General features: G+C 44.0%; 1 protein-coding gene across 1 annotated transcript in view; it reads left to right on the forward strand.

Moving 5' to 3' along the window:
• The window catches only part of LOC140487638 (putative glutathione hydrolase light chain 3), a 79,327-nt gene that overhangs the window by 9,376 nt on the left and 45,886 nt on the right, over nucleotides 1-24,065 (forward strand). Inside the window, 1 exon segment of the mRNA XM_072586926.1 lies at nucleotides 16,612-16,742. Coding sequence (XP_072443027.1) covers nucleotides 16,612-16,742 — 131 coding nt within the window.

Below are 24,065 nucleotides of genomic sequence, written 5' to 3' on the forward strand. Positions count from 1 at the left end.
GTTTTTCAGGTTTGGACTCCAGCTGTCCTTTTAGTTCCCAACTGTATACAAAGGTTGGAGATAGAGAGGGTGGTGGTGGTGGGTTGCTTTTCAGACTGGAGGCCTGTGACCAGAAGAGTTCCACAAGGATCGGTGCTGGGTCTGCTACTTTTCATCATTTTATATAAATGATTTGGATGTGAGCATAAGAGGTACAGTTAGTAAGTTTGCAGATGACACCAAAATTTGATGTATAGTGGACAGCGAAGAAGGTTATCTCAGAGTATAATAGGATATTGATCAGATGGGCCAATGGGCTGAGGAGAGGCAGATGGAGTTTAATTTAGATGGAAAAACAAATTACAGCAGCACTTAATGGGAAGGTCCTGGGGAGTGTTGCTGAACAAAGAGCCCTTGGAGTGCAGGTTCATAGTTCCTTGAAAGTGGAGATGCAGGTAGATAGGATAGTGAAGAAGACATTTGGTACACTTTCCTTTTATTGGTCAGAGTATTGAGTACAGGAATTGGGAGGTCATGTTTCAGCTGTACAGGACGTTGGTTAGGCCACTTTTGGAATACAGGTAGAAGATCCTTTTATCCGAAATGCACGGGACCAGCTATTTCTCGGAATTCAAAATTTTTCGGTTTTCGAATGTGACAGTTTAATGGTGAAATTTTTTAATATCTTGCCGGAGAAGCAGACACACACTGGGTGTCGATTTGGGGGCATTCACAGAGAAACCCCAGGTCTGTCGGTGCTTGGCCACACCCCCCCCCCCATGTCGCATCTGAGTGACACAAACTGAGTGGGTATTGACTTGGGTTAACTGTTTGCTCGCCAAACAATGTTGACTTGTTAATGAGAAAACTTAACAAAAAAACTTTAATTTTGGAGTTTTCGGTTTTTGGATGCTTGGATAAAGGATCTTCTACCTGTACTGTGTGCAATTCTGGTCTCCTTCCTATTGGAAGGATGTTCTGAAACTTGAAAGGAGTTTAGAAAAGATTATGGGGAAAGGCTAAGTAGGCTGGGACTGTTTTCCCTGGAGTGTCGGAGGCTGAAGGATGACGTTATAGAGGTTTTTAAAATCATGAGGGGCATGGATAGGGTAAATAGACAAGGTCTCTTCCCTAGGGTGAGGGAGTACAGAACGAGAGGATATAGGTTTAAGGTGAGAAAAATTTAAAAGGGACCTAAGGGGCAACACTCTCATGCAGAGGGTGGTGCGTGTATGGAATGAGTTGCCAGAGGAAGTAGTGGGCGCTGGTACAATTACAATATTTTGAAGGCATCTGGATAGGTATATAAATAGGAAGGGTTTGTGAGATATGTGTCAAGTGCTGGCAGGTGGGACTAGATTAGGTTAGGATATCTGGTTGGCATGAACCGAAGGGTCTGTTTCCGAGCTGTACATCTCTATGATTCTTACTCTAAATGCTTTTGTTGACCTGCAGGATAAATATTGGGAATACCAATTCATGGGTATTTCTTTCTTTTGAATTGTCCTAATGAGCGTGAGATGAACAAAATGTGGGTTTTTTTCACCAATACCCAGTGTTTTAATGCCTCTTTTAAATTAAACAAATGTATGGGCAATGTGAATATGTTGCACATAGTTGCTGTTATCTTTATGGATATGAGGTCAATGGAATTATTTTTTTTTAAAATTGGAGACCAAGTTGATGAACCAAGCCTACAACTTATAAAAATGTAAACAGCTCATAGAAAGATCAGGAATATCATTAAATACTGATTGAGTGTTGTTGTCAAGCATCAAGCAAGTACCTATCTCAAAGGCAATGAGGGAGTATCCTTGAGATCTCTTATATTGCACAACTGACCAATCAGAGGCCACTTCAACTTCCCTATAGGTAGATATGTGCCCCCCCTCCCACCCCCAAAACATTGGATGAGCGTCTGACTCATTGATTTGGAGTCTTTCTATATCTGCTGGTAACCACTTTGCCTCCATTTTTCTGGTTAAGTTCCTGGTAGACTTTGAGTAACTCAATTTCTTGAATTCTCTGTCTAAACTCGAGTATTTACTGAAGTATAGCAAAGTCCAGTGACTTATTTTTATTACTGCAGAATATGCCACAGTTATGTTCAAACCACATACTATTGATGTTAGTCTCATTCCTCTGACTCTGTCCCTGAGTTTCTGAAATCATTAGAAGAAACATATCAGGAAGAAAAACCTCTGAAGCAAAAAAGATATCAGCGATGTCTCAATTTTTACAAAAATGTGGGTATTTTGTTTCCATTCTTCTTGTGGTGCTGACACATTTTAAGTGTTGTCTCGATATCAGTCCAGGCCCCACTGGAGTAGTCAGGCAAGTTCTATCCTGATAAGGGGTGAGAAGCTAATTTGATGAATTGATGAGCATCACACTATCCCTCTTGTTTCTGCTCTATCCCGCCTGGAATTAGAGTAGTTAGTATTGTGGAAGATGAAGTGCGTAGCACAGCTGGTGCAAGTGGGAACATATCCTGTGACTGGGCACTGCAGAGAGCTTGTAGAGTTTGTGGTTTCAAGGATTGGGTTGGGTGAGGGTGAGTGAGGAAGATACTAAGTCCATCAGAGTGAATGGTAGAGCATGAGCCTTGGTGGGAGGTGGGTGCAGTAGCAAAGATAATTACTATGAGCTACCGGTGAGAAGATGAAAGCGCTTGTGTTGGTGGATCATCTTCCCACATTCGTCCAGATGTCTGAGTGCTTCCACATAGATGGCAAACTGGGACCAGGCTGACCTGCTCTGGCGTTGTGCTCTCCACTCTTGCTCCTTGTCCTCCATGATCAAGTCAATTAGGAATGGGGCAAATTTCAGGAACTGCACTGGGCAGCTCCACATTGACACTGCCTATGCAGGTGCACAACAGCTTTTGAACAATGGCACAGGTGCCAGGGATGCAAGAGGTGAGTTGCTTTGGGAATGGTGCATGGGGAAAATGGGGCTGCAATTAGGTGTGATTCTTGCAGTGAGGACTTGGTAAGAAGTTGAGAGAAAGTTTGCTTGAGCTGAAAATGTGTTGCTGGTAAAGCGCAGCAGGTCAGGCAGCATCCAAGGAGCAGAGAATCGACGTTTCGGGCATAAGCCCTTCTTCAGGAATGACACTGTTTGAATGTAATGGAGTGATTGTCCCCAATTAAATAATTTCCAGTGACAAGCTTTTTGTAAGTAATTAAGTAGGTTTTGTTGTTCTCCCACGGTAGAACATAGAACATAGAACATAGAACAATACAGCACAGAACAGGCCCTTCGGCCCACGATGTTGTGCCGAACTTCTAACCTAGATTAAGCACCCATCCATGTACCTATCCAAATGCCGCTTAAAGGTCGCCAATGATTCTGACTCTACCACTCCCACGGGCAGCGCATTCCATGCCCCCACTACTCTCTGGGTAAAAAACCCACCCCTGACATCTCCCCTACACCTTCCACCCTTCACCTTAAATTTATGTCCCCTTGTAACACTCTGTTGTACCCAGGGAAAAAGTCTCTGACTGTCTACTCTATCTATTCCTCTGATCATCTTATAAACCTCTATCAAGTCACCCCTCATCCTTCGCTGTTCCAACAAGAAAAGGCCGAGAACTCTCAAACTATCCTCGTACGACCTACTCTCCATTCCAGGCAACATCCTGGTAAATCTTCTCTGCACCCTCTCCAAAGCTTCCACATCTTTCCTAAAGTGAGGCGACCAGAACTGCACACAGTACTCCAACTGTGGCCTAACCAAAGTCCTGTACAGCTGCAACATCACTTCACGACTCTTGAATTCAATCCCTCTGCTAATGAACGATAATACTCCATAGGCCTTCTTACAAACTCTATCCACCTGAGTGGCAACCTTCAAAGATCTATGTACATAGACCCCAAGATCCCTCTGTTCCTCCACCTGACTAAGAACCCTACCATTAACCCTGTATTCCGCATTCTTATTTGTTCTTCCAAAATGGACAACCTCACACTTGGCAGGGTTGAACTCCATCTGCCACTCCTCAGCCCAGCTCTGCATCATATCTAAGTCCCTCTGCAGCCGACAACAGTCCTCCTCACTGTCCACAACTCCACCTATCTTCGTATCATCTGCAAATTTACTGACCCACCCTTCGACTCCCTCATCTAAGTCATTAATAAAAATTACAAACAGCAGAGGACCCAGAACTGAACCCTGCGGAACTCCACTTGTAACTGGGCTCCAGGCTGAATATTTACCATCTACCACCACTCTCTGCCTTCGACAGGTTAGCCAGTTTTCTATCCAATTGGCCAAATTTCCCTCTATCCCATGCCTCCTGACTTTCCGCATAAGCCTACCATGGAGAACCTTATCAAATGCCTGACTAAAATCCATGTACACTACATCCACTGCTCTACCCTCATCCACATGCTTGGTCACCTCCTCGAAGAATTCAATAAGACTTGTAAGGCAAGACCTACCCTTCACAAATCCGTGCTGGCTGTCCCTAATCAAGCAGTGTCTTTCCAGATACTCGTAAATCCTATCCCTCAGTACCCTTTCCATTACTTTGCCTAGCACAGAAGTAAGACTAACTGGCCTGTAATTCCCGGGGTTATCCCTATTCCCTTTTTTGAACGGGGCACAACATTCGCTACTCTCCAGTCCCCTGGTACCACCCCCGTTGCCAGTGAAGACGAGAAGATCATTGCCAACGGTACTGCAATTTCCTCTCTTGCTTCCCACATAATCCTAGGATATATCCCGTCAGGCCCGGGGGACTTGTCTATCCTCAAGTTGTTCAAAATGTCCAACACATCTTCCTTCCTAACAAGTTTCTCTTCTAGCTTAACAGTCCGTTTCACACTCTCCTCTTCAACAATACGGTCCCTCTCGTTCGTAAATACTGAAGAGAAGTACTTGTTCAAGACCTCTCCTATCTCTTCCGACTCAATACGCAGTCTCCCACTACTGTCCTTGATCGGACCTACCCTCGTTCTCGTCATTCTCAGGTTTCTCACATACGCATAAAATGCCTTGGGGTTATCCTTGATCCTATCCGCCAAGGATTTTCCTGCCCTCTCTTAGCTCTCCTAATGCCTTTCTTCAGGTCCCTTCTGGCTATCCTGTATCCCTCCACTGCTCTGTCTGAAGCCTGTTTCCTCAACCTTATGTAAGCCTCCTTCTTCCTCTTTACTAGACATTCAACCTCCCTCGTCAACCAAGGCTCCCTCACACGACCATTTCTTTCCTGCCTGATAGGTACATAAATATCAAGGACACGTCGTATCTGCTCCTTGAAAAAGTTCCACATTTCCACCACATCCTTCCCTGACAGCCTATGCTCCCAATGTATGCTCCTCAAATCCTGTCTTACAGTATCGTAATTTCCCTTCCCCCAATTGTAAAATCTTCCTTGTGCGCACCTATCTCTCTCCATAACCAAGGTGAAAGTCACAGAATTGTGGTCACCATCACCAAAATGTTCACCCACTAACAAGCCCACCACTTGTCCCGGTTCATTACCGAGTACCAAATCCAATATGGCCTCCCCTCTGGTTGGACACTCTACATACTGCGTTAGAAAAGCTTCCTGGACACACTGCACAAACACCGCCCCATCCAATCTACTTGATCAGTTTTCCAAGAGCTCAGGGATTTCCATTGGGTCAAATGTTTAATTTGTCTGAGCTCTGCTCTCAGCAGTGTGTGTAATGAGAGTATGTACCAGTTTTTACTTACTGTTGATCTGTGGGATGGGATCAGTCTACATACCTGATTTGGAGTCACCCACTGTGACCAAAGGAAGTGGAAAGTTCCCCTTCTCTTGGTGGCACTTATACAAACCATTTTATGGGATTCCTCCCATTAATGGCAGCTAAGGCCACTGTCTCCATTTGTTTCAGAGTTCTGTTGCCAGTATTTTAAGGCTCTGGCAGAGCTGAAAATACTGTGGGAGTAAGGCACGTAATGACAAGCCGGGTTTGTTCCTCCTCATCTGAGCCATGCATTAGCAGTTACTGATAAATTTCATCAGAGGATGGGTCAGGAGTGGCAAAGAAAACTATAACCACTCTAGTGATGTTTTGTGTTGAGTGACCGGGGGCCCATTCCTTCTGGAGTGGGAAGGGGGCCAGTGGGCCTGCAGTTTTGGGAAAGGTTGGCAGGGGTTCCCATAGAAATTCCTTCCTTGTCTGACCTCTCACTATCTCCTGTGTTTGGTGCTTTCCCAAAAGTGCTGATTATGCTGTAATGGGCTGATAACTGGTTCTCTAGTAGCACTTCGTGTGTTTCCCAGTTATTATAGTTTTGACCTTTCCTATATTACAATTGTTCAGCACATTTGCTGCAACCTGCAGCTCTTTACATTGCTGCCCTAGCCTATCAATATTTTGGAGGAGATTGCAACAAAGGTTGATATTGATGTATGAACTTGCTTATCTCACCAAGATATACATTTTAATATCATATCGTTAAATAACTCACACAACACCAGGTTATAGTTCAACAGGTTTATTTGGAACCATTAGCTGCTCCTTCATCAGGTGGCCATGAAGCAGGACCATGAAACATAGAATTTATTGCAAAAGATTGGTGTCATGCAACTGAAATGATATTGAACAAACCTAGATTGGTGACATCTCAGCTCAGACAATGCACTAAAGGTGTGAGATTGGAGTCTGCCTATATCCCAATCTTGAGTCAAACTGGTTCTATTTCCAAAGTGGAATTTACAAAATATTGCATATATTGACTGTCTGCAGGTTGTGTATTTTTGAGCAAAATAGAATGTATCTGCAAATATAATTCTGCAAATACAAATTCACCCCATATGTGTGTGCATGTGCAGGAGAGTCAGTTAGTGTGAGAAAGTGTGTGTTTGCATGTGTGCATGCTTGGTAAAGTGAGTGTGACAGGGTATAAGCCTGTGAGAGGGCATAAGCGTGGGTGAATTTGGGGGGTGTGTGCATGAGGGTCTGCGTGAGTACGAGTGTGAGTGCAGTGGGGTCACCTCTAGTTTAACATGCCATGCTAAATTGCCCATAGTGTTAGGTAAAAAGGGCTACATGTAGGGGTATGGGTGGGTTGCACTTCGGCGGGTCGGTGTGGACTTGTTGGGCCGAAGGGCCTGTTTCCACACTAAGTAATCTAATCTAATCTAATGAACCCAAGATCCCAGTTGAGGCTATCCTCATGAGTACTGAACTTGGCTATCAGCCTTTGCTGGGCCACATGCACTCACACTCTCACACAGACTCACATTTATATGTAATCTTTGTACATGTATAAGCCCATGTAGATTCTGTAAATCCCTTTCATGCCAGATCTGTAGTTTCCTTGAGTTAATGCTTTCGTTAAAACTCTTGTAAAAATTAGGATTTTTAATTAGTCCAATTTCCTGTAGATCGGTTCTCAGGTGGGCTTGAAGCTGGACCACGATGAGGGCTAAGATTTTACTGACTTGTGAAAATTCTGTCCCTTAGACAAAATGATGGTGGAATCTTGGATCTAAGAGTCCTGCCACGTTTCTGACCAGCCCTATTATTGATGGGTTGGAGAAGGTCGGGGGTGGAATGTAATTCAGATAACAGACAATCTGAACTTTTTCCCAGCACAAAGTTCAAACTGGCTGGAATGTGGTCCACTTTCCAGTGTTTTAACATATACAGATTGTTCTACTATACAGTTGGGTCTCTGTGCAACCTTGGGCTATGGGGAAATTGCTACAGGCATCACACTGTAGAAGATCATGCAAATGGACAACACGCTATACCCGTTCAGCAGAAGGTTTGCATTATGCTAACAGCGTCAACAATTCATTAATCACGTTATAGCCATTCTCACTGATGAAACACACGTTATAGAAGAACTACCTGCAATATTTAATCATAAGTGGATCTAGTAGATAGAACTAGCAAGCTGAAAAGATATTTGAACTCCTGCTCTTTAGGTTACATAAGTTTTATTTTAAATTTAATGTTGAAAGCACAAATTAATATCAATAGGGTGGATGGTTAGCATTGTAATGCAATTACTGTTAGACTGCTTTCACAACTTATCATTATTACAGTGAGGAGGGGAAGAGGGATTGTAAATTCACCACTTCATTAACATGTGCAAGAGCTTATGAAGGATTGGTTCCCTTTGTGAGAGAAGGAGCTCTTGAGAGAATTGAATTCACTTTTATATTAAAATGTAGCACATTGATAGTAAAGTCTCCAATGATACTTTGTTATTTAATCTCAGCATGGCTCCTGAGGATGAATACTAGATATGTTGGCATGGGTAAGGGGTGGTGCAAGGATAAAGCATTGTGTGATGGAGGCACACGAGTTGGCATTAAATTCATATAGGGAGCATAGAAGTGTGTGGAAGGTCAGGTGTTGGTATGAGTTGGCCATAGTTGGCCCAGGGATTAAACAGTGCCATTGAGTGGGTGGGTAAACTGTTAGAATAAGTTGGTATCAGGTTGTAAAGGCGGTAAAAGTGCATGGATAGGTATACATTGTTGCTGAATTGGCATGTGTGCTGTAAGTGGTCATGGAAGGTGGGTAGATGTGGACTGGTAAACAATATGATGGTTCATGGGAATGAGGGAGGTATGAATTTGCATAGATGGGCATGACATGTTAGTGGGAAAGGTTGAGGAGCTGCCAGTTAAGGGCTGGTAGACCAGATCACTTTACTAACTGGGAACAAGTCCCAGAGGCCTTTTAAGCAGAATGAAAACCTGAGTATAAACTTCACAATGAATTAATTGCAGGGATGCTTTGAGGCAGAGTTGGCTGTGAATGGAGTTCAGATTAACTAAGGTCTTATAGAAGTTTATAAAATAATTAGGGTTTTCAATAAAGTTAATGGTAGTTGGTTTTTCCCTAGAATGGCACATTTCAAGATGAGGGGGCACATTTTTTTGTTTCAATAATATTTTTATTGATAAAAAATTGCTTTTATAAAATTACAACAATAAACTAATGCCTACACTACTCTTACAAAGGTAAAGAACTACCTGTACTCATTTGAGATAAACAATTCAGTGAAAATAAATGAATAAACAATTGAAAATGAATAAATAGATAACACCATTCACCGCAATGAAACAATAGCTCCCAACCTTTGAGAGCATTCAATATTACACCCATATTTTTTTGAAATTCTTGCTCTTGGGGAGCACCCAGTCTGCAAAAGCCCTAATTTAAAATGGCAGATACGTCTGCATCTAAGTAAGCCAGAAAGGGCTGCTATGTTTTATAAAATGTTTCATATTTTGGTGCACCATATTTTGTAAGAAAGTTCAGGGGCATGTGTTCAATAACTAACTTTTATGCCAACCCCCCACGGGTTTTCAGACATCCACCACATCAGAATATTTTTCCTCACACACAAAGTGAGGATATCAAAAAGCTTTTTTCCATGAGTGTCAAGAGCAAGTAAGTTGGATCAGCCCAGAAGAAGTGAGATTGGGTCCATCTTTACTTCGGTCCCCAAGACCACCTCTATCACTTCGGCCACAGCACTCCAGTACTTACAAAGCCTGTGGTTGGACCACAGTGCATAAGAATACTAGTATTTATTTAACACTTAGGGAAGCCTAAGGATCCAACTCAGTACTGCCCTCTTGACCTGTCCATCTTCCTTCCCACCTATCCGCCCTCCTCTCTGATCTATCACACCCACCCCACCCCACCTTGATCTCCCTATCACATTCCCAGCTACCTTCCTCCCCACCCCTAACCCCCTCCCAGTTATCTCAGCCCTACTGGCCCACCAGCCTCATTCCTGATGAACACTTGACTCTCATCTCCAGTGGCCGCAGTCCTCACTTCCTCCTTGCACTTGAGGATGCTCTCACCTTAAATTTTGAAAGATGATCTGGGGCCAGGTGGGCCCTATGAAGAATCTTCAACAGCATGGCATGTGTCCTACGATCTTTCTCACATATGCCCTCCCATGACTTGAAGATCTCAACTCCTAACTCCTTCTCCAAGACCTCATATAATCACTCAATATCAACTGAGGAATCACCTCCCAGTAGACAATAGAGAGTACTAACCGAAAGAGTGCAGTTGGCATGAAGCACCCTCTTCTCTGTGTTGGATCTGTAGGGGTTGGTCAAAAGCGTAGTTCTTTTTTGTATAAAGTTCCTCACCTGGAAAAAAACAAAAAAGATCTCTGCTAGATAACCCATACTTGCGGCTTATTTGGTCAAAGGACATCATGATCTCCCCATCAAACAAGTCACCCAGACAGGAGACTCTCCTAGTTGCCCACAGTTTATACCCATGGTCCATTATCCCTGGCCAGGATCCCAGCACACCAGCTATAGGGGTGAGACAAGAGGTTTTAGATATATTGCCCTGACTCTGTCGCATTGCCCTTCATGCTTTGACAGTATTACTTATGATTGGATTCCTACAGTATTCCACAACTGTTCTCATCTTATTCATAAACAACAGGTCAGTTAGAGGGCACTTTGCCTGGGAGGCCTTGATATCCAACCATATTGACTTCGGGTCCTCACAAGCCCAGTCACTCTCAAAAGACAGGAGGGAGTTCAGTTGGTATCTCTTAATATAGAACATAGAACAATACAGCACAGAACAGGCCCTTCGGCCCACGATGTTGTGCTGAACATTTGTCCTAGCTTAAGCACCCATCCATGTACCTATCCAATTGCCGCTTAAAGGTTACCAATGATTCTGACTCTGCCACTCCCACAGGCAGCACATTCCATGCCCCCACCACTCTCTGGGTAAAGAACCTACCCCTGACATCGCCCCCTATACCTTCCACCCTTCACCTTAAATTTATGTCCCCTTGTAACACTGTGTTGTACCCGGGGAAAAAGTTTCTGACTGTCTACTCTATCTATTCCCCTGATCATCTTATAAACCTCTATCAAGTCACCCCTCATCCTTCGCCGTTCCAATGATAAAAGGCCTAGCACTCCCTACCTATCCTCGTACGACCCATTCTCCATTCCAGGCAACATCCTGGTAAATCTCCTCTGCACCCTCTCCAAAGCTTTCATATTTTTCCTAAAGTGAGGTGACCAGAACTGCACACAGTACTCCAAATGTGGCCTTACCAACAGTCCTATTCAGCTGCAACATCACCTCACGACTCTTGAATTCAATCCCTCTGCTAATGAACGCTAATGCACCATAGGCCTTCTTACAAGCTCTATCCACCTGAGTGGCAACTTTCAAAGAGCTATGAACATAGACCCCAAGATCCCTCTGCTCCTCCACCTTACTAAGAACCCTACTGTTAACCCTGTATCCCGCATTCTTATTTGTCCTTCCAAAATGGATAATCTCACACTTGACAGGATTGAACTCCATCTGCCACTCCTCAGCCCTGCTCTGCATCATATCTGAGTCTCTTTGCAGCCGACAACAGCCCTCCTCACTATCCACAACTCCACCACTCTTTGTATCATCTGCAAATTTACTGACCCACCCTTTGACTCCCTCTTCCAAGTCATTAATAAAAATTACAAACAGCAGAGGACCCAGAACTGATCCCTGCGGAACTCCATTTATAACTGGGCTCCAGGATGCATATTTACCATCTACCACCACCTTGACTTCGACCCGTTAGCCAGTTTTCTATCCAACTGGCCAAATTTCCCTCTATCCCATGCCTCCTGACTTTCCGCATAAGCCTACCATGGGGAACCTTATCAAATGCCTTACTAAAATCCATGTACACTACATCCACTGCTCTACCCTCATCCACATGCTTGGTCACCTCCTCAAAGATTTCAATAAGACTTGTAAGGCAAGACCTACCCTTCACAAATCCGTGCTGGCTGTCCCTAATCAAGCAGTGTCTTTCCAGATACTCATAAATCCTATCCCTCAGTACCCTTTCCATTACTTTGCCTACCACCGAAGTAAGACTAACTGGCCTGTAATTCCCGGGGTTATACCTATTCCCTTTTTTGAACAGGGGCACAACATTCACCACTCTCCAGTCCCCTGGTACCACCCCGTTGACAGTGAAGACGAGAAGATCATTGCCAATGGTACTGCAATTTCCTCTCTTGCTTCCCACATAATCCTAGGATATATCCTGTCAGGCCCAGGGGACTTGTCTATCTTCAAGTTTTTCAAAATGCTCAACACATCTTCCTTCCTAACTAGTATCTCTTCTAGCTTACCAGTCCGTTTCACACTCTCCTCTTCAACAATACGGTCCCTCTCATTTGTAAATATCTGGAAAGTCTACTCTCAGCAACCCTTGGGGGTTGCAATTTGGTGAGCTTAATGAGGGGCTGTCTGAAGTGCTAAATAACAGAACTAAACCAGTCAGTAAGTCTCCGCAATGTTTTCTTGGGAAACATCAGAGGGAGCATTTGCATGGGATATAACAAGTGAGGAAGGATATTCATTTTAATAAGGGCTATTCGACCTAACCAGGATATTGGAAGGGCCGCCCATCTTTGATGGTCTTGTTTAATTTTGTCAAGAAAGCGAAAAAAATTAGCCTTAAATAACTGAGCAAAGGTGGGAGTAGCAAAAATACCAAAGTAATGAAAACCAGCACCCCCCCCACCCCATGACCATGTAAAAGAAAACCGTGATTTATGCTCAATGTCTGGTATTCCCCTAAGAGCCCCCATGGGCATAGCCTCAGACTTTGCAAAATTTATCTTATCACGAAAAAAAAGGCCAAATAAATTAATGCGTAGTGTTAAATGGATTACAGAAACTGCCAGGTTTGATAAGAAGAGGAAAACATCATCCGCATATAATGTGATCTTGTGTGCCTTTGATCCCACTTATGGGGCAGTTATATTCGGGTCCCTATGGATAGCATCTGCCAGCGGCTCAATCACCTACATTAAAAAGTAGAAGTAAGAGGAGACAACCTTGTCGACTGGCCCTACAAATACTGAAATGACTGAATCTTACATCATTGGTGGGAATCATAGTCACAGGATCACTATACAGGACCCCTACCCACCTGGATAAAGACCTTACCTAGACCAAACCGTTCCAGAGTGTAAAAAAGATAGGGCCATTTCACCCAGTCTAATGCCTTTTTCTACGTCTAAAGAGATCATTAATGTCTGAACTAATCGCTGCTGACACGCTTGGATCATATTTAGTCATCTCCTAATAATGTTGGAGGATTTGTGGACCTTTAAAATCCATCTGGTCCTCCTTAATAGAGGGCAATACCTTCTCTGATCTTAGCACAAGAGTCTTGGACAAAATTTTGAAGTCTGAATTTTGAAGGGAGATGGGCCTATATGAAGCACAGTCCTCCGGGCTCTTCCCTTTCTTTAGGATAAGAGAGATATTAGCCTCTCTCATGGATGGCAGGAGGCAGTCATGAATGTACAAGTAGTTGTAAATGTCCAGCATCGGCCCTGACAATATAGTTATACATTCTTTGTAGCATTCATTAGGGAGACTATCAGGGCTGGGTGCCTTTCTGCTTGGGAGCTGATTTATTACCTCCTGTATCCCTTGCACTGTTAAGGGGGCATTAAGGAGAGATGTCTGTTCAGAGGTCACACCTGGAAGGCCCAGGTTCTTAATAAAAAAGACTCCATCTTAGCCAATCTATCTTCACAACATTCTGACTGGCATAATTCGGAGTAAAATCTCCGAAACGCAGCATGGATCTTTCTAGAGGCACAAGTAGGAACCCCAGTGCCTTCTCTGTAGTAGATTGGGGGGCATTCTTTTTCCTGGTGAGATATGCCAGGTATTTGCCTGGTTTATCGCCATGCTCAAACAAACTTGGTTTCGCAAAAGAGAGTTCTCTCTTCGCTGTCTGAGAGAGCACGGAGTTCAAAGTCACCCGAAGAGCTGTGACTCACCGTAGTTTAGCCACCTATGGCCTATCAAACTATGCCAACTTGGCTGCCTTCAGCTGTGCCTCGAGTAGACACTGCTGCTCTCTTTACTGTCATTTCTGACGGGCCGAGTAAGAGATAATTACTCTCCCTAGCATAGGCCTTAGCAGTCTCCCAAAATATAGACTGGTTGCTAGCTCTACCCGAATTAATGGTCAAGAACACTTTAAACTCATTCGAAAGTACTCAATAAACTTACTGTCCTTGAGAGTAAAGGCATCCATTCACCAATGCTGTGAGCCTATTCCATAGTCCTCAATCTTGACCTCCAAATATACTGCTGTGATATTTCCAATTGTACAGGAATACAAACGGCAATATTTCCAATTGTACAGGACATGACCAAATCCAGAAAAACCGAGAAGGCTAGGAAAGGATCAATCCTAGTATGACACTTGTGTGGGTTAGATAAAAGGGTAAAGTACCTACCCGTAGGGTGGAGACATCTCTAAACATCCACCAGCCCCAATTCCACACGTAAGTCAACCAGTTGTTTCGATTGTGGAGAGATTGTTCGGGGACCTTTGGGCATTCTATCCACCGTGGGTCCATGAGACCATTAAAATCTCCCCCTATGATAGCACATAGAGTTTCAAGAGCAATCAATTTGGTATGTCCACCTGTCAGGAATTTCAGGGTGTATACCAGGGGACAATAGACATTTAGAATGCCATACTCTTCACCATGTATAAAGGCTTTACAAATTACAACCCACCCATACTCATCTTTAACGTGACCTAGTCACTTAAATGGGAGACTCTACTGAACAAGTGTAGCCATTCCCCTGCTCTTAGTGATAAAGGATGAAAAGAACACCTGATCAAACCCACCCTGCTGTAACTTTAGATGTTCCTTATCTTCACAGTCAGTTACCTGCAAAAGGGTGATATCAACCATCTCTTTCCTGAGACTCAAGTACTTTTTTTCTCTTGACTGGCAAGTGACTCCCCTTAATATCCCAGGTGCACCATTTAAGAAGAAATTTGCCATGTCCCTCTATAACAACCTTTGAATCCAGAGTGGAAGAACCTTACTTACAACACACTGAGTATTAATAAATAAAGACTCATGGAGCCTAGAAAATACACACACTAAAACTACATTAACAGAGCTTCCAAAAATTACATCTACTAAAAACCAACAAACTAAACCAAATACAAAGGACACTTGATGGAGGACTCTACCCCTGCCCACAGGGAGCATTTACTCTACCCACACACACCTCCATAACTCCTCCTAGCTTGAACTGTGCCCTAGACTCCAGCATAGGAGGAAAGAAAAACCGGTATTATGAAGAATACCTAACCCATCCGCAACCATGCATTAACTTCAATTAAAACTGGAAAAAAATCCCACAACACATTCTGTAATAAGAGAGAGAAGTACACAAAAAAGAGGAAGAAAAACCATTATTGTCCATATCCTTTAAATCATCCAGTCTATTTTAAAGTGTCCAGAAAGTTTTTCGCTTTATCTGATGAATCAAATAAATGCACAGACCCATCATGGGTAAGACGGAATATCGCTGGGTATCTTGTAGAGTACTGAATACCAAGATCCCTCAGTCTCATCACCTCATCAAAGGACATCCTTTTGCGAATCACACTGCAGAAAAGCCCTGGAGAAACATAATCTTGGATCCTTTGTAGATCAGGGCCAGTGGATTCTTCCCTAGCAATTTGAAGGCTTCTATTACCTTCTGCTTGTTCCAATAACACTGGAATCGCACTAGGACTGGATGGGGTGCTCATCCAAATTAGGCCTTTTCACCACAGCCCAGTGAGCTCTGTCGATCCACACCCAGCCCACCTCGGCCTCCCAGCCAAGAAATCACGGCAGCCAGTCTTCAAAAAAAACTGGCTGGCTGCTCGCCTTCCTCTCCCTCCGGCAGCCTGACAACACGGATTTTTTTTCTTTGACCTCTATTTTCGAGGTTATCGACCTGCTGTACTAAGGCCTACTTCTCAAGGATCTGGATCCGCTCACCGAGGACTTGACCACAGTTTCCGACACTGTGATCCGCTACTCGACCTCCTCCACTTGCTTCTTGAGTTCTTCCAGCTCCTGCTCATGCTCCTGTAGCACGGAGGAGATTGGCTCTGGCCTGGTGCGACTTTCTTTGATCGACACTTCGATCATCTCCTGGATCTTCATGAACTCTGCAGCCAAGCCCTCTAGTCTATCGGGGTTTCAGAGTAGGCCAAAGCTGTGGCCATGGACGTGTCCAGTCCTGCATGTTGCAATTTAGTCGACCCATTGCCTCTAGCCATCTTCCCTTGCTAGAGGAAAGGTATGTAGCAACTCTACTAATATTTAACTATCAATTTTCTCCAAGATAGTTTAGGTGAGGAGGGTAAAAGCACCACTTTGCCTGAGTTGTGGTGCAGAGCTCAGCAAGGCAGCCGGTTAGACCTCCGCCATCTTGGATCTCTCCCAGGGGGCACAGTTTTAAGGTGAGAGAAGAAAGATTTTAAAAAAGACATGGGGGGCAACTTTTTTTTTTACACAGTGTGGTTCATGACTTTCCAAAGGAAGTGGTGGATGTGGGTACTTTTCACAACATTTAAAATGCATTTGGCTAAGTACATGAATAGGAAAGATTTGGAGGGATATGGGCAAGGAGCAGACAGGAGGGCCAGTTTAGTTGAGATTATGTTTAGCATGCTCTGGTTTGTCTAAACGGTCTGTTTCTATGTATGATTCTAATTCTAAGACTATCTAATTGATTGGCAAAACAAATGCAAGGGTCTGATTGGCCTCTTGTTATTCTGTGTTTGGACATCTGACATTGCAGGGATATTCTGAGGCAGAATGCCTCGGCTGTGGATGCTGCCATTGCCAGTTTGCTCTGTGTTGGACTCATGAATGCACACAGCATGGGGATTGGGGGACGCTTCTTCATGACCATTTACAACGCACAAACAGGTGGGTGCCATGTTGCTTCTTTTGTATCTTTTACCTTCATCCTACCACTTCGTTAATTTGAGATTCTCCGTGCAACTCAGAGGAACAAACTATTGCAGACTGATCATTTGAGATGCTCCATGTAGTTGCCAACAGTTAACAAATGTAAATTAGGTGTTAGTCTAATTCTTTGCACGTTTGAAACTGTTCAGCAAGTGATGTCCAGTCACTGAGTAGCATCCAACATTAAACAACATGTTCTGAAGTTTGAAAGCATGGCTGGGTGTGTATGTCAGTGCTGTCTATTCTGGACTGCTGCTGCTTGATATGATCTGTGTGAGATGTATAGCTTTCATATACTTGTCTGTAAATATATCTGGCTTCTAGCAAATATAATTGTGCTGCACTGCCACCGCACTGTGATACTCTTAAGTATGTGCAATTCTCACTATCCTGTGAGATAATGTCTGTCTGTGATCATATCAAATCACATCATTTATTTCTGTGCTTCCCACACAATAGCTACACAAATAAATAAACTGATATGAAAGATAATGTATTGGAAATATTCAATAGAGTTAACATTTTGACTTTGATCAGATGTTCTGCAGAATGTAGTTTTTTCCTATCTACCCCTGTCCTTGCCTTCAGAACTTTGTACACCCTGATCAAAATTACCCTCATCCTTCCCTGCTCTTAAAAAAAACTAACCCCAGCCTTTCTAGTCTTTCTTCCCAGCTGAATTGCTCCAGACCAGACAACATCCCAGTAAATCACTATTACATTCTTGGTGGAATCTTATACGTTTCAATAAGGTTTCCTCTCAATCTTTCAAATTCCAGCTAATACAGGTCCAACTAACTTGGTCTAATGTTATCTCATGAATTCCTGATGAAGGGCTTATGCCTGAAACATCGATTCTCCTGCTCATTGGATGCCGCCTGACCTGCTGTGCTTTTCCACCACCATACACTCGATTAATGTTACCATTGCTTGGAATGTTAATCTAGAGACTCAGGAATGTTCCAGGGACCTGATTCAAATCCCACCATGGAAGATGGTAGAATTTGAACACAATAAAAATCTGGAATTAAGAGTCAAAAGATGATCACATAACCATTGTCAGGAAAAACCCACCTGGTTCACGAACATCCTTTAGGGTAGGAATCTGCCATCTCCACCTGGTCTGACCTACTTGTGACTCCAGACCAACAACAATGTGGTTGACTCTTAACTACCCTCTGAGCAATTAGGAATGGGAAATAAATTCTAGACTAGCTAACAAAGCCCTCAACCTGTGAATGATGTTTTTAAAAATTCTCCTTGAAAAACTGTTGCTCCATATCTGGGATCAACTTAATAAATTTTCTGTGACAGGCTTCCAATGTAAGGTCGCATTATTAGATAATGTGACCAAAACTCTGCACAGTATTCAGGTTGTAGTTTAACTAATGCCTTTGTATAGCCTTAGTAATGCTGCCCTATTTAAAAATCCATTCACTTTGAAATAAATACCATTTGATCACTTGTTTTCTCTATTATCCGCTGAACATGGATGCTAGCTTTTTGTGATTTATGCATGAAGACTCCTAAATACCTTTGTACTGTAACTTTCTGCAGTATTTCTCCATTTAAATAAAATTCCAATGCTCTGTTCTTCCTGCTAAGGTGCACAACCTCACATTTTACCATATTATAATCTATTAACAAGTTTTGCCCACTTGCTTCACCTGTCTATATTCCTTTGCAGACTCTGTGTCATCCTCACTGCTTGCCTTTCCACCCAGTTTTGTGTCATTTGAGAATATATTTCCTTCACTCGTCCAAATTATTAATATATATTGTAAATAATTGTGGCACTAGCACTCAACTGGTTACAAGTCATAATCCTTAAAAATTCCTCCTGTTATCCGTCTCTCTATCTTCTATTAGTTAGCCAGTCCTTATTCCATGCTAATATACTACCGCAAACACCATGGGCTCTTATCTTATGTACCTAGACTTGTGTGATACTTGGGCAGCACAGTGATGAGCACCATTGCTTCACAATGCCAGGGACTCAGGTTCAACTCTAGCCCCAGGCACCTGTCTGTATAAGTTTGCCTCTTCTCCCCATGTCTGCATAGGTTTCCTCCAGGTGCTCCTGTTTCCTCCCACCGTCCAAAGATGTGCAGGTTAGGTGGATTGGCCATGCTAAATTGCCAATAGTGTCTAAGGATGTGTTGGCTAGGTGGATTAGCCATGGGTAATGCAGGGTTACAGGGATAGGGTAGGGGATGGGTCTGGGTGGGATGCTCTTCGGAAGATTGGTGTGAACCCTATGGACCAAATGCCCTGCTTCCACACTGTAGAGATTTTACAATTCTATATTACATCCACTGTTTCCCCTTTATCATGCTTACTACCTCCTCAAAGAATTCTAGTAGATTTGGCAGGCATGCTTTCCCCTTCATAAAGCTATTCTGACTCTGCTTGGTCATCTTCTGTGTTTCTAAATGATTTGCTATTGCACTTTTTATAATAAACTCTAGCATTTTGTCAATAACAGATATTTTAAAAAAAATTTTTTGTCTCTTTGTTTTGATTACAGTGTTGCCATTTTCCAATCCTCTGGGACCTTTCCAGAATTTAAGGAACCTTAGCATTACTCCCAGTTCATCCACTGTCTCAGTAACTACTTCATTTAATATCCTAAGATGCATCCCAAAAGATACAGGAACTTATCAGTTTTTACCGCCATTAGTTTCCCTCGTACTTCCTCCAGTGATAGTTAGTTATTGTATTTCTTCCCTCTCGCATCTGCTCCCAGGAGGACCAGTTCCAATACCGAACAACCCAGATGGCCTCTGTCTTCAAAGACCGCAATTTCCCCCCAGGCATGGTCGACGATGCTCTCCACCACATCTCCTCTACTTCCTGCTCCTCTGCCCTTGAGCCCTGCCCCTCCAATTGCTACCAGGACAGAACCCCACTGGTCCTCACCTACCACCCCACCATACATATACATCGTATCATCCATCGTCATTTCCACCACCTCCAAACGGACCCCACCACCAGGGATATATTTCCCTCCCCTCCCCTATCAGCGTTCCAAAAAGACCACTCCCTCCGTGACTTCCTCGTCAGGTCCACACCCCCCACCAACCCAACATCCACTCCCGGCACCTTCCCCTGCAACCGCAAGAAATGCAAAACTTGTGCCCACACCTCCTCCCTTACTTCCCTCCAAGGCACCAAGGGATACTTCCACATCCACCACAAATTCACCTGCACCTCCACACACATCATTTACTGCATCTGCTGCACCTGATGTGGCCTCCTCTATATTGGGGAGACAGGCCGCCTACTTGTGGAATGTTTCAGAGAACACCTCTGGGACACCCAGACCAACCAACCCAACCACCCCATGGCTCAACACTTCAACTCCCCCTCCCGCTCCACCAAGGACATGCAGGTCCTTGGAGTTCTCCATCGCCAGACCATAGCAACATGACGGCTGGAGGAAGAGCGCCTCATCTTCTGCCTAGGAACCCTCCAACCACAAGGGATGAACTCAAATTTCTCTAGTTTCCTCATTTCCCCTCCCCCAACCTTGTCTCAGTCCCAACCCTCGAACTCAGCACCACCTTCCTAACCTGCAATCTTCTTCCTGACCTCTCCGCCCCCACCCCCACTCCGGCCTATCACTCTCACCTTATCACCCTCACCTTAACCTCCCTCCACCTATCGCATTTCCAACGCCCCTTCCTCAAGTCCCTCCTCCCTACCTTTTATCTTAGCCTGCTGGACACACTTTCCTCATTCCTGAGGAGGGGCTCATGCCCGAAACGTCAATTCTCCTGCTCCTTGGATGCTGCCTGACCTGCTGCGCTTTTCCAGCAACACATTTTCAGCTCTGCAAAGAAGTTTACCAGGATGCTGCCTGGATTGGAGGGCTTGCCTTATGAAGAAAGTTCGGACTTTTCTCTCTGGAGAGAAGGAGGAAGAGAGGAGACCTGATCGAGGTGTACAAAATAATGCGAGGAATAGATAGAGTCAATAGCCAGAGATTTTTCCCCAGGGCAGGATTGACTGGTATGAGGAGTCATAGTTTGAAGATATTAGGAGGAAGGTACAAAGGAGACGTCAGAGGTAGGTTCTTTATGCAGAGAGTTGTGAATGCATGGAATACGTTGCCAGCGGGTGGTGGTGGAAGCAGAGTCATTAGGGACATTTAAGCGACTGCTGGACATGCACAAGGATAGCAGTGAGTTGAGGGGTGCATAGGTTAAGTTATTATATTTTTCATTAGGATTAAATCTTGGCACAACAGCGTGGGCCAAAGGGCCTGTTCTGTGCTGTACTTTTCTATGTTCTATGTTCTAATTTGAGGAGACCACATCAGGAGCAACTGATGCAGTAAATGACATGTGGAAGTGCAGATGAAACTTTGATGGACTTGGAAGGTTTTTTTGGGGCCTTGGATGGAGATGTTGGGGAGGTGCGGGCGCAGGTTTTGCAACTCCTGCAGTTTTACCAGCACTTCCACACGTCATTTACTGTATCAGTTTGCTCCTGATACGGTCTCCTCTACAGTGGGAAGACTGGATGCCTACTTACAGAGCGCTTCTGAGAACACACGTGCCAGCCAATCGCACTGCCCTGTGCCTGAACACTTCAACTCCCCATCCCACTCTGCTAAGGATATGCAGATCCTGGGCATCCTCTGTCGCCACTCCCTAACCACTAAATGCCTGGAGGAAGAATGCATCATCTTCCACCTCGAGACCCTTCAACCCCATGTCATCAATGTGGATTTCACCAGTTTCCTCATTTCCCTACCCACCCCCCACCCCCCCACTTTATCCCAGTTCCAATAATTGAGAAACCAGAGTGGGTACCTGGTGAACTCACCTTGCATTTTCTCTGAACATTCAGGGTTCATGGGGACCCTCATTCATGGACCTGGCGTCCAAGATCTGCCAACCCTTCATGACTACCTCAGCTCCTCTCCAATGTGCTGGCATTGCTCTCTAGAAACACACTTTTGCATTGCAGGGCGGATTGACAGCTAGCATTGAAATACTAGTACAAGGCCTCTCTGCACACAGGGAGGGGCATTGAACTCTCCAATTAGATCAGGCTCCTTCTCGGGTATTTGTTTGCTCTTTCAGTATTTACTCACTTAGCACATACCTGCATGCTTGCAACATCCATGCCTTGCCTTGTCATGACTATACTCATTGGCACATAATGAGGCAGCTTGCATTGCTGCTCAGCAAGGGGCATTTTATCTTGTTTTATCTCTCACTGCATCACCTGCCAGTAGCTTAGGCTGCAAACATACTGCAAGCAGCCGTGTCTCAAAATTTCAGGGAGTAGTCCTTGCCAAAGTCCATGCAGGGATTCGGGTACAGTGAGTCCCAGAGTTCCATTGTGGAGGGGGAGGTGAAGGGCTAACATGGTTTGAGAAATGTACAGCTAGCAGTCAGAGGTCCAGGTGCTTCCTGGCAGTGGAGCCTGTTTGCCCTGGAGATTTGGACAGCCAAGTCTGTAGTGTGGTGTTTGTATCCAGATAGTCCAGACATGCTGAGGGTCTTCTTGCCAGATGAATGTGGAAGGGTTGGGGAGTGCTGCAGATTGGAGATGCAGAGCTTGTCCACTTCTGCAGTGTCCTGAGAGGAGGTTTCTGAGGGGCCTAGTTGCAGTTTCTCTTGGCACTGCCCTGTGAGAGTGGGGTGGGGGTTTCTTGCTGTACATACCAGATTCTCTGTTCCCCCTGTCACCATGGCTTCGGTCCTAAGGACCAAAGACTGGCTGATGACTGCAGGGGTGGGCCTCTGACATCGTTGGATTTGTCTCTCTAATGGCAGCTGCCAACTTCTCCATGATTTGCTGTATTACTGCAACCTCTGGACACTGAGAGCCATTCTTCTGTCATGCCTGCCTGCTGCTCCTGCCCCTCCCCATGCAATCTTTAACTTAAGAATGTCATCTGCAATAGTTTGACTTGATAACTGTTTTCTTTGGTGGAATGCAACTGTCAGTGCAACCTCATTTTAGTTGTGCCATAATAGCACGGGCAGCACAGTGGCGCAATGGTTAGCACTGCTGCCTCACAGTGCCAGGTACCCGGATTTGATTCCATCCTTGAGTGACTATCTGAGTGGAGTTTGACACGTTCTCCCCATGTCTGTGTTGGTTTCCTCCGAGTGCTCTGGTTTCCTACCACGGTTCAAAGATGTCGAGTTGGGTGAATTGGCCATGCTAAATTGCCCCATAGTGTCCAGAGCTGTGCAGGTTAGGTGGGTTAGCCATTAGAAACACAGGGATAGGGTAGGGGGGAATTGAGCCTGGCTGCAATGCTCTTTGGAATGCTGGTGTAGACTCAATGGGCCAAATGGCTTGTTTCTAAGCTGTACTCATTGTGTGATATAATATGCATCTGGAACCACATGAATTTCAGCAAATTCCACAGTCCTGGTGTCTTCCAGGCAACACTGGCTAGACGCCAGACACAGTTAAGAGCATGGACTGAATTTGAAACTTTTTGATTTCTATAGTTTATAGTTCTTTTGCTGGATAGTTTCACAAGAGCTTTTTACTTGCATTTGGCAATTAAACATGTGCTGTCAGAATCAATCAATGTCATTGTTATAAGATGTAAAAAGTCTTCTATTACTTCTAGGTTTTTCTGCTGATCCATAAGTCAAGTTAGCAATGTCTATTTACAATTCTGTACATTGCAGCATCTTACAGTTCTGTACATTGAATTTCATTTACATAGTTCAGCCCACCTGTAAACTTTGTCTTCATGTCAATACATGATGTCTTAGATTTGACTGTTTCCCAACTTGGGATCAACTGAAATTAGTCACATTTTGGTTTTTTTTTCTGAATCCAAATACTGCTACAGCTTAAGAATAATTCTAATCAGCATATTTCCACTTGTCTGTTGCTCCCTCCTATCCAAGGAAATCCTAATTCACATCCAGTTCTTTTCAGATCAGTACTCCTGAATTTAAGTTGCCACCTCTTTCATGGAAAGTATTCTGACTGTATGCTTTTTAACAAATTTTCAATTGTGCATGTGACAAGAATAGTTCTCTATCATCAATTCTGATCAATCAATCTTTGGATTTTCACTCTGATTCTCCTTCTGTGTTTTTACGTCCCCATGGGAATAAGCATGTCTGGATCCACAATGGCTTTGCATACTTTATAACATGGGTCCACTGGCTTCATGAAATCAGTCTTTAGTGTGGAACAGTATTTAACGTGGAAGAGCAGAGGGGAGATCAACCTTTGCAAATACCCTTTAACAGATGATTGCGCAGAGGAAATCCTCTAGATTGATAATTGATT

The sequence above is a fragment of the Chiloscyllium punctatum genome, chromosome 17, assembly GCF_047496795.1.
Source record: "Chiloscyllium punctatum isolate Juve2018m chromosome 17, sChiPun1.3, whole genome shotgun sequence".
Taxonomy (NCBI): domain Eukaryota; kingdom Metazoa; phylum Chordata; class Chondrichthyes; order Orectolobiformes; family Hemiscylliidae; genus Chiloscyllium; species Chiloscyllium punctatum.